Source organism: Narcine bancroftii, chromosome 5 (genome assembly GCF_036971445.1).
Source record: "Narcine bancroftii isolate sNarBan1 chromosome 5, sNarBan1.hap1, whole genome shotgun sequence".
NCBI lineage: Eukaryota > Metazoa > Chordata > Chondrichthyes > Torpediniformes > Narcinidae > Narcine > Narcine bancroftii.
In genome coordinates this window covers 72,475,558-72,490,696 of record NC_091473.1, presented here as the reverse complement: position 1 = coordinate 72,490,696, position 15,139 = coordinate 72,475,558, and the positions used below count along the sequence as shown (strand labels likewise).

At 38.7% G+C, this 15,139-nt stretch overlaps 1 protein-coding gene across 5 annotated transcripts in view; it reads left to right on the top strand.

The window, feature by feature from the left end:
- Positions 1-15,139, top strand: part of uchl5 (ubiquitin carboxyl-terminal hydrolase L5) — a 54,169-nt gene that overhangs the window by 13,491 nt on the left and 25,539 nt on the right. For 3 of the 5 annotated variants that reach the window (XR_011357630.1, XM_069937831.1, XM_069937830.1), the window contains exons 3-7: positions 2,258-2,363; positions 6,248-6,373; positions 7,066-7,127; positions 7,205-7,335; positions 10,811-10,874. Coding sequence is in view for 4 of the 5 variants with exons in the window: in XM_069937831.1 (XP_069793932.1) it covers positions 2,258-2,363; positions 6,248-6,373; positions 7,066-7,127; positions 7,205-7,335; positions 10,811-10,874 (489 nt within the window). In the remaining variant the exon portion in view is untranslated. Of the gene's footprint in view, positions 1-134; positions 285-2,257; positions 2,364-6,247; positions 6,374-7,065; positions 7,128-7,204; positions 7,336-10,810; positions 10,875-15,139 lie in introns of all 5 variants that reach the window. The other 2 variants (XM_069937832.1, XM_069937834.1) reach the window with 1 other exon arrangement.

Below are 15,139 nucleotides of genomic sequence, written 5' to 3'. Positions count from 1 at the left end.
TTTTTAAAAAAATATTCTTGAGCGTACTGGTGCATGATCCTGTAGCATCTGCTCGATGGGAGAAAAGTCTCTGATTTAGGTGTGTTGCTTCTTTGATAATGTTTCTCACCTTGCCTAGATATCGTTCCTTACAGGTAGGCAATTGGAGGAATACAAAGGAACAGAGATGAAAATCAATCAGATGCTGCTTAACTAGGAAATCTGATATGATACACAATTTTAGTAGAGGGGCAAGAACCAAGACAGCTGAGGATGCATGTTCAGAAATCTTCACAGGTGGCAAGGTAAATTTAGAAAGAATATTCATCACCTTGAATGGAGGCATATCCAAATAGATACTTCGAACTTTTGCAAGAAAGTAAGCTCTTGTTGAATTATTGTGTCTAAAATTTAAGCGATTTTTAAAAGAATTGGGTCATTTCCTCAAAGATATAGCTGAGGAGTTTTGACCTGTTTAACATAAAAGATTCCAGATTTTAGTATGTGGAAAATTCAGAGATGTTGGAGTTGTTTCACTTAGAACAGTGAAGATTAAATAGTCACTAGATAGAAATATTCAGAATCTTGAAAGATTTTGATGAAATAATTAATTAAAAATTTTACTGGTTGTGAAGAGTCAGAAAATAGAAGACATTTGTTTAAGATAATTGACAAAAATGTGTGAATTTTTTTCATTGTTAGTATTTGTGATCTTGAAAACATTTTATGGGTTGTGTAAAAATTCAGTAATAACTTTCAAAGAAGAAGTAAAGATACTGGCTGGTGTGGTAGGAATTGGTGATTGGTACTACTTTATGAGACTATTTAAAGAGGGCCACAAATATACTGCAGATGCTGAAATCTTGAGCAAAGAATGAGAAGCTGGAGGGACCCCACAAGTCAGGCAGCATTTGTCGAATGAAATGGACAATCAGTGTTTTAGGTCAGGACCTTCATTTAAGACTAAAAATCTCTCGCACTCTCATTGGCCTGAATGATGTCCGACAGAATATCAGTGAACTGGGTTTTTTTTTTTACTTACTAATTTATGGAATGAGAGTGCAATAAAAAAACTGGCATTCTAACTACTTGTTAGAAGGTGGTGAACGGTTGGGCTCCTTCTGATGATGATATTCTCAGAATAATGTTGAGGGGAGTTCAGGATTTTGTATCGATTGATTCAAGTGGATAGAATGGTGATGAAGGCACATTCACCTTCATGGGGATGCGGGAGGGAGTTATTGAGTATAATACAGCTATAGAAGGCATTGGTGAGACTATACTTGGAGTACTGGTTGCTCAGCCATAGGAAAGCTATGAATAAGTTGGAAAGGAGACAAACAAGATTCATTAGGATGTTATTGAGACTGGATGTTATCAAGGGTGGTGGACGAATTATAGGGAGAAGTTGGATAGGCTGGGTCTTGATATTCCCTATAAGAGGCTGAGGGGTGACCTTAAAGAGGTACATAAAATCACAAGAGGTGTAGATTAATGAATGGCACAATCTTATTTCCCAGGGTAAACAATTCTAGAACTAGATGGCTTAGATTTAAGGTGGGGGAAGATGGGTGAGGAAAGTTAAGAGGGGCCCTAGGTGTAGCTTTTTGACTCGGAGGGTAGTATCTGGATTGAGTTGTGAGAGGAATATATTTATCAGTCAGAAAGGATTATGAATATGGACCAATGTGGTAAATAGACTAATTTCAATATTTTGTATTTCTGCATAGTAACATGAGCCCCCTCCCCCACAAAAAAAATATATATTTCCAACATCTGGAAGAATTAAATTTATTATAAATTGGAATCTCAAGCTAATGAGATGTATATCATTTTAAATTAAAAAAAAATTACATTTAAATTATAATTCTATTTAAATTTTAAATTTAGACATCCGCACAGTAACAGGCCCTTTCGGCCCACGAGCCCTGTGCCTCCCAATTACACCCAATTAACCTACACCCCCGGTACGTATTTTTAAATATGTATTCCAAAAATCAGTTTGTAAAGGAAAGTTGTAATATCGTTTATATTTGACTAATTATATAAATGGGTATTACATAGCCTGCTGTTCATGCTGAAATGGGATATTTGCATAAATTCTTCAAATCAAGTTCACCTGTTAACATGCTATATGCATTGTTTATCACTATTTCTGTTCAGTGGAGAGTTTGTGTGACAGCCATTAGAATGATAACTTTGCTCCGAAATAGTTTGTGTGTTTCCTGCCTTGTTGGGTCATCTTCAGTCATCACTTCATCATCCTTTTTATTTTCAGACCCGTTCATGGCCTAATCTTCCTATTCAAATGGCAGCCAGGAGAAGAACCAGCAGGATCCATTGTTCAGGATTCAAGACTTGAGAAGATCTTCTTTGCTAAACAGGTGGATTAAGAGAATTTATTTTAATTCTGAAACATGTATAATAAAATTCTGATAATCCAGTATAATTGGGATTTTGGTACTGACTGGCTGATTTTATGCATTGAGTAGTTATTTCTAATAATACAATACAATTTTAATTCAGTTTTTTTAATATTGTAATACATTTTCCATTGTACCCTCGGGAGTTTTAAATGATATCAGGAAATATGGTTCTGATTACTTTTAAGCAAGTGCAGGAAATATCACCTGGTGAACTACATTTCAGAAGTGGGGTACTGTATTTAAATATTTAGCTGAAAATTTATTTTGAGTTCATTCTTCAAAGAGTTCTTATTGGTTGGTAAACAAATAATGATGAGAGCCTCTTGCAAAGGAGAATTAGTACACAGCAATGCATTTTGAGGACACTCTTTATTGCAGTCTTTCAAAGAAATTAAATTGTATTGGTAGATTGCGGGTTTCCTGATATTACTGACCAAAGAAAAATGGACGCACTTTGTGAATATGAATTGAAAAGGCAAAGCTGAGCAGCTGCTTTCTTTTTCACTCATTGATTTGTGATCAGATTGAAAAATTGTAATGATGTTGTTTCTGCCTTTTTGTAACCAGTCAGGTTTAGTCCCTTACATTTTCTGAACATTGCTTACAATGCATATCGCTCATGTTTGTCAATTACACAATGAATTTCACAAGGTTATCACGAGTCCCCTTGTGCACAATTGGTGTCGTATCTGTGAATTTGGTATTTCTTCCATTGTATTTATGCACTTCGCAATATCTGGAAATGCATGTCATTTGAATGAACCAAAGATTGAATCTATATTGCTCCTTTCGGTCATCCTGTCTGAATGTGTTGTTCTTAAATTGGCAGCTTAGGAGTTCCTTACTGCAAGTAACAGATGTCCCTTTGATTTCACAACATTTATTTTTTGTTATATATTTCCATTGCAAGAAATAAGATGGAGAAGAAAACATTTGCCCTGATGTGTAGACATTTTTCAGCTTTGGTGGTAATATTGGGGATCTGGATTTGTATTCCTTTGAATTATTTTTAAAGTGTCTATAATTTGCAAGTAATATTGTATCTTGGTACCAAGGGCTGCAGTGGTTTGACAGATCATGACCTGGTTGACTTTTGCTCAAGGTCACCCTGCAAACAATTGGACAGCAGGATGTGAAGTGGATCACGTGTTTGAGTTAGTTTCATCCCTTACCTTTGTGAATAGTAAAGGTTCATATTGAGATACTGGAAAGGGGGATCACTTCTAATATTTTGGGAGCCTCCTCTCAGTGGAGAGTGATAAATTTCACTGCTGCCTTTAGTATGCCAACAGAGCCATAGGTCATTTGGTGGGGGGGGGGGGGCGAGGGGGCTTTTTTAAAAATCAAGAATCTGGATTCAGCACAAAATTCTCCTCTACAAGATGCTTCTGAGGCCCAGACTAACTACAGCAGACCTCTTGGGAGACTGGAAGAATACCACCATGGCTGTCTCTACAAAATAACAAGCACGTCAAAATCAGTGCCTCCCCTTAATGGCATCCCCTATAGAGATGAAGTTACTACGTTGCACAGGCCATGTAGTTTGCCATGGTACCTGCATGAGCCCCAGCTATGCTTACCTTTTTGTGGGCTATGTGGAGCAATCCATGCTACAAGCCTACACAGGCAAGGCCCCTCAACTCTTCCTCTGCTGGTGCTGCCTCATGTACCCATGATGAGCTCATTGACTTCCACTTTGCTGCCAACTTCCACCTTGACCTCAAATTCACTTGGTCCATCTCTAGCAACACTCCCTTTCCTCGATCTCTCTGTCTCCATCTTAAGAGACAAACTCTCAACAGACCTCTTCTATAGACCCACCAACTCCCACAGCTACCTTGACTATACCTCCTCCCACCCTGTCCCCTGTAAGGATTCCATTCAATTCTCTCAATTCCTCCATCATATCTGCACCCAGGATGAGAACTTCCATACTAGATAACCAGAGTTGTCCTCCTCCTTCAAACAATGTGGCTTTCCTTCTATCACGATCAACTCGGCACTCACCTGCATATCCTCCGTTACCTGCACATCTGCTCTGGCCCCTTCCGCCCCCATATGCAACAAGGACAGGATTCCCCTACCACCCCACCAGTCTCCGTATCCAACACATCCTCCTCTTCCATTTCTGCCACCTACAACGTGATCCCACCACTAGACACATTTCCCCTCTCTGCTTTCTGCAGGGGCCACTCCCTTCATGACTCCCCTCTCCCCACCAATCGTCCCCTTGTGGACAGCAGGAGATGCTCCACTTGCGCCAACAGCTCCGCCAACAGCTCCTCCCTCAGCACCATTTGGGGACCCAAACAGTCCTTCAAAGTGAAGCAACATTTCATTTATAAATCTGCAGGGGCCATCTACTGCATCCATTGCTCTCGCTGTGATCTCTACATCATAGAGACTGGACGCAAACAGGAAGATCGCTTTGTTGAGCATCATGACTGTCTGCCGCAATAGCGTGGATCTCCCTGTGGCCACCCATTTCAATTCTCCATCCCATTCCCTTCCTAACATATCTGTCTATGGTCTCATGTACTACCAGACTGAGACCACCTGTAAATTGGAGGAACAACACCTCATCTTACAACTGGGCACCCTCCAACAAATGGCATTAAGATTGACTTCTCTGGCTTTTGTTAAATCCCGACACCTCTTCTTCCTCTGTGGTCTCTCCTTTCCCTGTCTTCTTTCGCACAAACATGATAAATTCTCAGTGGTTCCTTATCATATTCAATTAACACCTTTTGTTGGTTCTGGATTCCTCCCCCATTGTTTGAATTCTGAGACTTTCTGATATATCCTCTTTCTCCCTTTTCTGATTTTTGCCTTGAGAAGGGCTCAGGCCCAAAACATTGGGAATATATCTTTGTCTCCTAGATGCTGAAAAGATCAGCTGAGTTCCTCCAACATTTCAGTATGTTTACATAGGTTGCATGCCTGATACCAGACTCCTGAAAAAAGACACTAAATTCCAAGCTCTCTGATACAAACATGTTGCCAGGTGGACAAAGCCTCCTTGAAGGAATGCATTATCTCCACTGACTTGGGAAACTGTGGGCCATAACTGATTGAAGTGGGGAAAGCGTTTGATTGATGTTGTGAAGGGTGAAGTCACTTGTTGGAATCACACAGAGGTTGTGCATGTGGTGGAAAGGAGTAGGCTACCAAGAGAAATGAGCCCTTTGGCCTACCATGTTCAAGGTTCCACTGCACTGATCTACACTAACCCTATTTATCTTCCACATAGCAATTTAATGTATAAATGCTTATTAAATTTCTCACAGACTGTCTATCATCTACCTAATTTGTGGTGGAGCCTCATCAGCCACCAGTATCCACAAAAGTGGAGCAAAAATAGGTCATCCTTAATCTTGTGTGACTGTTCAGGATAGGATGGAATTTGGAGTTTAATTGAAGTGGAAAGAGCAGGGAAGGTACACACATCAGAACTGTGAAGGGAAAAAAAAGTTATCGATGAAGGGTCTTTGAATTGTAACTCTGTTTCTCTTATCATAAATGCTGCTAAAACTTTCAGCATTTCTGGATATATTAAAGGGATTAAATGAATGGACGAAGGTTGAGGCTTTAGGAGAAAAAAAATCAATATGCAGCTGGGCTGAATGACCTGTTTCTGTGTTGTGAATACTTTGCCCCTTAGTCTAAAAAGACTAACCTAGCTAACATCTTTTTTTTCTCTCTCGTCCCAATTTATGAAATCAAAGCAATTTAGTACCAATGGTCTGTATGGATACAATATTGTTTCACTTAATTATTTTGAAGTATGTGCAGGAAAGAAATCTTCTCATTGTCTGATTTTGTTTCCTTTTTTTCCCCTCAAGGTTATCAATAATGCCTGTGCAACTCAAGCAATTATCAGTGTGTTACTGAACTGCATTCACCCAGATATAGAACTGGGGGAGACTCTTGGAGAATTTAAAGAATTCTCACAAAGCTTTGATGCTGCTGTAAGTACTCCAAATGGTTCTCATAATATTTTATATTTTTTTTACAGTCATTTACTATCTCATTATTTAGAAATCCTGTTGGGTTCTTACCTGGTTCATCATGATCCCTGCTGTCAACTGGTTTACTCAAATTTATTATGTTCCTGCACTGTACCTTTTTTAATAAAAAAGTTAATTACAATTTGTGTTGTGTTAATAGTAGAATCTAAGAGTCTTGAAAACTTGCCACTCTGGAACCACCAATGTCTTAAGGGTGTCATAATATCTGAGTTTTACTATATTTGAAACTGCTATTGAGGCAACGAAAATTAACATTGTTGTCTTTAAATTGGGTCTGAAAATGAAATTGATTTTCACTGATCTCTTGGCAGTTATGTACCATTTTGTGGAACTAGAGAGTTTTAGTTTCATAGTACAGCAAATTTACCTTTCAGTTGTGATGTTGGCAGAGTGAATTGATGTGGATTGGTCAGATCTGTTTTTGGTGAATCCTCTGACTCATTAGAGACGTCTAATTTGTCTGGGAAATTCTTTGAGACTCTTGAATCTAGGAAGAGAGAGTGAGTCACTGAAACAAAAATGTGAAAATATTTTGGGCAAGCCTAATGATTGGGTGGCAAAGGCTGAATATTTACATTAACCATTGTTTTAACTTTATGCTATGTAAGTAAAGCAGTCCATCTTTAAAATAGATGAAAGGCTTGGCACTGAGCAACTCTGAAGTGATTCGGCAAGTTCACAACGGTTTCGCCAGGTATGAAGTCTCTACATCACTTTCTCACTAGCTTTTTCAAAGTTCCTCCAAACTTATTGTGGCATTTTCCTTCCCAGGCAGCAGATGTTTGAGTTTGATGCCAAAACTGCAGGAAAAGAGGAGGATGCATTCCATTTTGTCAGTTACTTTCCTGTCCATGGCAGGTTATATGAACTGGATGGATTAAGAGAAGGACCAATAGACTTGGGTATGATGGTTCTGTTGTTCAGTAGTAATTTTGATGAATTTTATCTTGTACATTAATAAATAAATTAATTTATTTATAATTCAAGCCAAATTAGAATTAAGGTCTCCTGCTTGTTAGTTTTTCTTTGGAAAGTTGAATGGCACTGAGGAAGAAAATGTATATAAAAGTTTTATTTTTCTTGTGCATAATACAAGATGGAGCTGCAATACAGTTCACTTTTCCAAAGAAACCAATATATTTAGTTTAATTCTCTCACCTTATTTCTTCCCCTGTAATGGTGATGGTTCTCATGCTAGAATTTCAAAGCAATAAACTAACAGTCCCATGATTTTAACTTAGATGGTGAAGAATTGGATTCTGCAGAGCTTTTCAGAACATGAGCCTTATCGTGAATAATGTTTGAAATGTATTCTATAGGAAATGGGATACATAATTGTATAAGCTATTTTAGTCATACTGATTGATGGTCAGACAGTTTCCAAAAGTAAAATCTACTGATGGGTCTTTTTGCACTTACCTGAGAAGATATAGGCCTTTTGTTTACAGGGGTCAACTGAAAGATGCCATCTTGAATAAGGCTAGATTTTCAGAATGGTTGGAAAGGGCTCTCATCAGTGAGAGATCATGGTTGGACTTAATTCATTGTTAATGTGTAACTTCTTACCAAGATGTTCAGATTTAGTGATAGATGCATAGAGAAAATAAAGATGTTGCACATTTATCATGTTCTTGTACCCCATTATGTACCCCATAACAAATAATTTGTGAACATTTCTGTGTATTGTTTAGGATTGTTTGGTTATGATGTAAGGTTATAAGAAAGCAGGTAGATTTTTGTTTTAGAAAATAGATCTATTCTTAAAAATATTGGATCAAAAAGCCAAGAATTGCATGTTGTAATTAAAATTGGAGGTGCCATGAAATTAGATTATAACATTGAATTGGATGAACCTGGACTTTCACTAGATTACATACATTTCCTGATCTGAAGTATAACATCACTTAAAAATATCATTAAGTTGCTAACTGGCATTTTGTTTTACTTCCCCATGTACAGTTTATTTGTGGTTTAAGTGTAAGAATTAATTTTATACAGAATAAAAAGAGGAATGTTGAATAGTTGTCAGTTGAAGGTGGGTTAGAAGACATTGTCAAGTCACTTGTCTGAGTGCTGCTGGTACCATGTAACCCAGTACTACTGGTCGCATGATTGGGTGGTCAGCTACTAATCTGACTCCCCCACTAGGCTTGCCTTGTGTGGATGGTGGCTAGACACCCTGCAGGATGAAAAACAAGACCTGTCTAAAGTGGACGAACCCTTTTTAGGGTCAGCGGCATCTAGCAAACAGGTGCTGTGAAGCATGGAAAGGATATCGCTTGCATCAAAGTTTGGTCTGTCCATTCACTGCAACTTCCCCCAGCCATCTTGGACCTCACCATGCCACTGGATCCAGTAGGGGATGTCAAGAGGGTGGGTCTGGTCCTGTGCAACACCCTACTCCCCTAAATTTTCTGAAGAATGGGGTATCCTCCTATCAAGCCCCACAAACTGACTGTAAGGAACCATTATCCTCCTATGGGATGGATAACCAGAAGAAGACATTAAATCTAATATTGAAATTAGTGTAAGGAGAATCTAATAATTGCAAAGCATTGAGTAATATTCAGTTGGGGATTGGTGGATTGGTTTTAACATGATTCTGTTGTAAAAATTCCATGTACAGTGGTAAAAATTAAACATCTTAGCAGTTTACACCATTTTCCTTATTAGCAGTATGCACGAATGCTTCAGATCTCATATGATATTGCTTTACTTGCTACTTAGTTAAATTCAGCTGGAAAAGCATCATAATCATCTCATGCTTGTAGTGTGGAAGCAAATGCAGGACTCCTCAGGTTTTGTCTTGGCTACTTGTATTTATGGGAAATCCAGTGGTAAATGTGTGAAGATAATTAATATGTCAATTGCTAAGATGTTTGAAGTAATGTGCTAATTAACAGCATTTTGCTTGAATGTAGTTTAAAATGTGGTTCCAATTATCTTTTGGAAAAAGTGTTAGTTATGAACATGAGAGATTGAAAGATGTATTTTCAAACCAAAGTAGAATTGCCATAGCACTTTATTGTAGAAAAATCAAGTCCAGTTTATTGTCATCTGATTGTAGAAGTACAACCTGACTAAAGAACATTCTCTGGTCCTCGGTGTAAAGCAACGCAGACATACAAACAGACATAACACACATATAAACAATACATATGCAAGACATATACACATAAATAAATATTGTTTCATGAATATGAGAGTCTTGGATGAGCATTCCTTTTTGTTTCTCAGCATTCTCCCTGCCTGTGGGAGGAAGCCTGGTGATGCTGGCTCTGATATTCCTGTATTTCTTTCCCAGTGGGAACAGTCGAAAGATGCTGTGTGCAGGGTGGAAGGAGTCTTCAATGATTTTGTGAACCCCCTGCAAACAACAATTCCAGTAGATCATGTTGATGGAGTTGGGGAGGGTGGGGGGAGGGAAGAAGACTGCTTCTCTTATGGTTCTATGGATTGACCTCTGATCCATTGCTCCGCAACAACCATACTACACTGGTGCATCCGGCCAGGACACTCTTGATAGAGATCATATAGAATATTAACATTATGATGGCCAGTAGCTTTGCCTGCTTCAGTCTTCTCAAGACGTGAGTTGTGGTTGTGCCTTCCTAACAAGTTGAGTGTCACTCTCCATTCTCTCCATTACAGAGTTGTTGATGTGTAGTGATAATTCCTGGTTCACCTGAAGTCCATGATCATTCCTTAGTCTTGTCCACATTGAAACTTGGGTTGTTACTCTTGCACCATTTCTCAAGATTTTCCACCTCTTCTACATAGTGCGACACATCGTTGTTGCTGATGAGGCCAACTACTGTGGTGTCATCTGCAAACCTGATGACACTGTTGGAGCTGGATCTGGTGATGCAGTCGTGGGTCAGTAGTGTGAATAGGAGCAGGCTGAGCACAGTTTAATGAGTAAATTTGCATTAGCTGAGCCTTCTCAATGAGAGCTAATGAATGACAGATAATTATATGGGCTTCCTTCAGATGGTTGCATTTGGTGTTATGTATGACCATATTTTAAAGAAGTAAAAACTATTTGCTGTGTAAAGGGAAAATGCTAGATCTCCTTTGTGGTCAAGATCTACAAAGAAAGATGGAGGATGTATGTCTGACATTTTCATACAGATCGTTTGTCATTTTTGAAGATGGTTTGATTCAATATTCATAATTTATTTATAAAGCCTGAGCAAAACTTGGATTCACAATCTCAGCAACAAGTAGCATGAAATTATTGACATTACTTCTCATTATACTTTAAGATTATTCAATGCATGGACTACAATGTTAGAACTGCAGCAACAATTGAGTTAAAAAAAATTGATAATCAAAAGATATTTATTCATGAGTCAATTTATGGTTTTCTTTTCTTAGGAACATGCAATCAAGATGACTGGGTTAGTGCAGTGCGACCAGTCATAGAGAAGCGAATACAAAAGTAAGTACCTTGTACATGTTATAAAGATATTTTTGTTCATTCCCACATTTTCCAGTTAAAAGGCAAATTATTCTCAGTGCATGTCTACAAATTAGTTATTAATTGGGTTAAATATAACAGCAAGGAAGTCGTTCTAAATAAAAACTAAGAACAGTGCAGGAAAAAATATGGATGTTTTTGAAGCACCTTTGGGGAATATGATGAGAACTTGAGAGTATGCTTGGCCTGTCAGGTTTTTCTTACTATCTTATACCATCAATGACATCTGCATCTGAGTCCAGGGAAATGAAAAGCAGCCAAGAATTTCCCATTTTACTAACCATTTTATTGATGGAAACTTAGTACGTGCAGATATTATGAGATATTATGTGAGAGTAGGATCTAAACAGACATTGGTGGTGTATTTTATATTGTATATAGATATGTTTTAAAGAAGATAAATTGTGGCAGGTTTTTTAGTGTAGGTCACATACAAACACTTCAGAACATATCTCATTTAAAATACTGGAACTCTGCTCAAGCCAGACAGGCTGGCTCCGAGTTCCTTTGCAAAAGTTTTGGGGAGTGCCTATAGAGACTTCACTAATGGATTGTTGTTTTGAAAAGCAACAGATGAAAGAACTCTGAGGATTAGATTTGGAGCTGCAGGCTGTCTGAGTGCAGTTTCCTGTTCTAGGAGGATCATGTGGTTTTGCAAACCGAGGGGGTCAAACAAGTTTTTCTCACAGAGAGAGAGAGAGAAAATTCAGTTCTACAGTGCTAAAGTTCAGCAGCATACTGACTGGAAAAAAAACATTTTGAAGACTGGTTGTGAGTTCAGCCTGTTCAAAGCCCTTGTCGTCCATACAAGAGGAGAAGACTGGCTGCCTAATGTTTCACTTGAAATAAGGGAAACAAAAAGGATCTCTGTGGTGACCTGAAAGAAAGAGGTTATCATCTGGAGAACCCTGATGGGGCAAGTTTTTTTCAGCAAGATACTGAAGTGGCTGAATAAAAGGGATCAGTTTATGTCCAGCGAACAACAAATCTCTCTCTGAAAACCGACAAGAACCTTCCTGAGTGGTAACCATTTACCTTTTCAAGCACCAAAGCCTGGTGAAATTTATAAATGTTCAATTCTGTGCACAGTATAAGATTTGCCTGCAACCAGTTAACTTGGAGGAATGAGAAATGAGATTGGATTGTGAATCAAATAACTTTTCTAAATTTACACACACATTACCTGTGCACTTAGAATTAGAAGTGGATGGGGTTAAGATAAGTTATGTAAGTTAATAGCAATAAGTTAGAATTTGATCCTGTTTTCATGTTTAAGGATAATTAAAAGCAACTTTTGTTTAAGTAACCATTTGTTTTCGTGAATTTCTATTGCTTCTGGGTTTTGGGGTCCTCTGGGCTCGAAACAGTGATATTCATCCAAACACTACATAATATATGAAGAATTGTGGCTAAGGTTTAAATCGGTTATAAAACTGTAAGACAGCAAATACCTTCAAGAGAACCAAGATGAACGATGAAAGTGAATCACTGATTTTAATTATTTACTCTTGATTAATGGTAATTCTTGAAAACTGTTTACACAGATTTTCACAGCATACTCAATGAAGATCCTGACATAAAATTAGGATGGACTGCTAAGATATAAATATCAATACAGGTATACCCCACTTTACAAAACTAGAGCGCTCCTATGAAACGTTTTTCAAGCTGAAATGGTGTAAAGTGAAGACCCATTCACTATTATAGAAGACTGTTTTCATAAAAGCAAAAACCCTATTCAAATTTCTTTCAGATAGTGAACACAGATTTCTTTGTAAAAGGTAGTTTTCATAAAGCAAATATTTGTAAAACAGGGTGTACATGTACAGATTCAGTATTTATTTCAATATTGTTTTGATCCCACGATCAAAAGTGACCAGCAATACGTAATAAATTTATTGGTGAGATACAGCAATCCTGATGGTGAAAAGTAATGACTAGATTGATTAATTCTGAGATGCTTTGAGTGTTTATGTAGGTGAACTGAAATAAGTGTCTTGCGTCACCCATTCAATGATCAATTCATTTTGGTACAAAAGAGATCATTTGGCTCAAAAAATCCATATTGACTTTTTTGTTGAGTCTATCCAATCAAAATAATGAAAATTGATCATGTTATGAAAACATCTGATTAAATATGAAGCATCTGTATGTTAATGTCATACAAATTGTTGTGTTTGGAGAGCAAAGAGTCATTCATGAAGTGCTTCCTGGAGCCAATCAGAAATCAACTCATAGGAATACACTGGAATAAGGCAAATGGTCCAGATAAAGAACTCAACTGATTAAATGAATGTTACTTGAGAGAAAGCAAGCTCATTCTGTTTAAAACATATTTAAATATGATCAGTGGTGATAAAATTGTATTTTGAAATCTTGTTTGGGTCATGCTAACAAAGCAATCTCTTTGAATAAAGGGTATGCAGCATTCTCCAACCTTGAGCAGCTTTAGATGAGGAGAATGAGGGTTGAAGAGATTTTTGTACAGGTATAGTTTGATTTAATTTTTGCGAAAATGTGGAATTTAATGCCCCCAAAAGGATATACAAGTGATAATATGAGTGAGATCTTTAATACAGTCTTTCTTTGCTTCTTTGGCTTGGCTTCGCGGACGAAGATTCATGGAGGGGGTAAATGTCCACGTCAGCTGCAGGCTCGTTTGTGGCTGACAAGTCCGATGCGGGACAGGCAGACACGGTTGCAGGGGAAAATTGGTTGGTTGGGGTTTGGGTGTTGGGTTTTCCTCCTTTGCCTTTTGTCAGTGAGGTGGGCTCTGCGGTCTTCTTCAAAGGAGGTTGCTGCCCGCCGAACTGTGAGGCGCCAAGATGCACGGTTTGAGGCGATATCAGCCCACTGGCGGTGGTCAATGTGGCAGGCACCAAGAGATTTCTGAAGGCAGTCCTTGTACCTTTTCTTTGGTGCACCTCTGTCACGGTGGCCAGTGGAGAGCTCGCCATATAACACGATCTTGGGAAGGCGATGGTCCTCCATTCTGGAGACGTGACCCACCCAGCGCAGCTGGATCTTCAGCAGCGTGGACTCGATGCTGTCGGCCTCTGCCATCTCGAGTACTTCGACGTGAGGGATGAAAGCGCTCCAGTGAATGTTGAGGATGGAGCGGAGACAACGCTGGTGGAAGCGTTCTAGGAGCCGTAGGTGATGCCGGTAGAGGACCCATGATTCGGAGCCGAACAGGAGTTGTGGTATGACAACGGCTCTGTATACGCTTATCTTTGTGAGGTTTTTCAGTTGATTATTTTTCCAGACTCTTTTGTGTAGTCTTCCAAAGGCGCTATTTTCCTTGGCGAGTCTGTTGTCTATCTCGTTGTCGATCCTTGCATCTGATGAAATGGTGCAGCCGAGATAGGTAAACTGGAATTTAATGCCCCCAAAATGATATACAAGTGATAATATGAGTGAGATCTTTAATACGTAATCGTACATTAACACTGCATAATGGAGATGAGAGAGAAATCTACAATTTTCTGTGGGTATTGTTGCCACCGAGTTTTTTTTTTAAAAAGGTATGTGTACTTTTGAGTATTAGCAAGCAAACCTTTCAGTCTAAGACTACACACACTGCTGGAGAAACTCAGCAGGTTGAGCAGCATCAATGAGAGAAAGAAAATGCCTAATGTTTTGCACCCTTCATCAAAACTAATCTTTATCTCACATTGAAGCTGCTTGACATGCTGAGTCCCTCCAGCAGATTGTGTCCAGCTTCAGATTTCAGTGTCCGCAGTCACCTATTTGCCTCTTAGTCTAAACTGTGTACACTAAAGGCATCAATCATCCAGGTACCCAAGAAGAGTAGTGTGAGCTGCCTCAACGATTACTGCCCAGTAGCAGTAAGTTCTACTGTGATGAAATGCTTTGAGAGGCTGGCCATGGCCAAAATTAACACGTACCTGAGCAAAGATCTGGACCTGCTGGAATTCACATATCATCATAATCTCCACTGCAAATGAAATAACACTGGTTCTCCACTTAGCTCTGGATCACTTCAAAAATAGCAATTCATACATATGGTTGCTCTTCATCGACTACAGCTCGGCCTACAATACCATTATTCCTTCATTGCTGATCAAGAAGCTGCAAACTTCAGGTCTCTGTACCCTCTTCTGCATCTGGATCTTTGACTTTCTCATCAGAAGACCACAGTCAGTAGGAGTTGAAAACAATATCTCCTCTTCACTGATTATCAACACTGGCACACCCCAAGGATG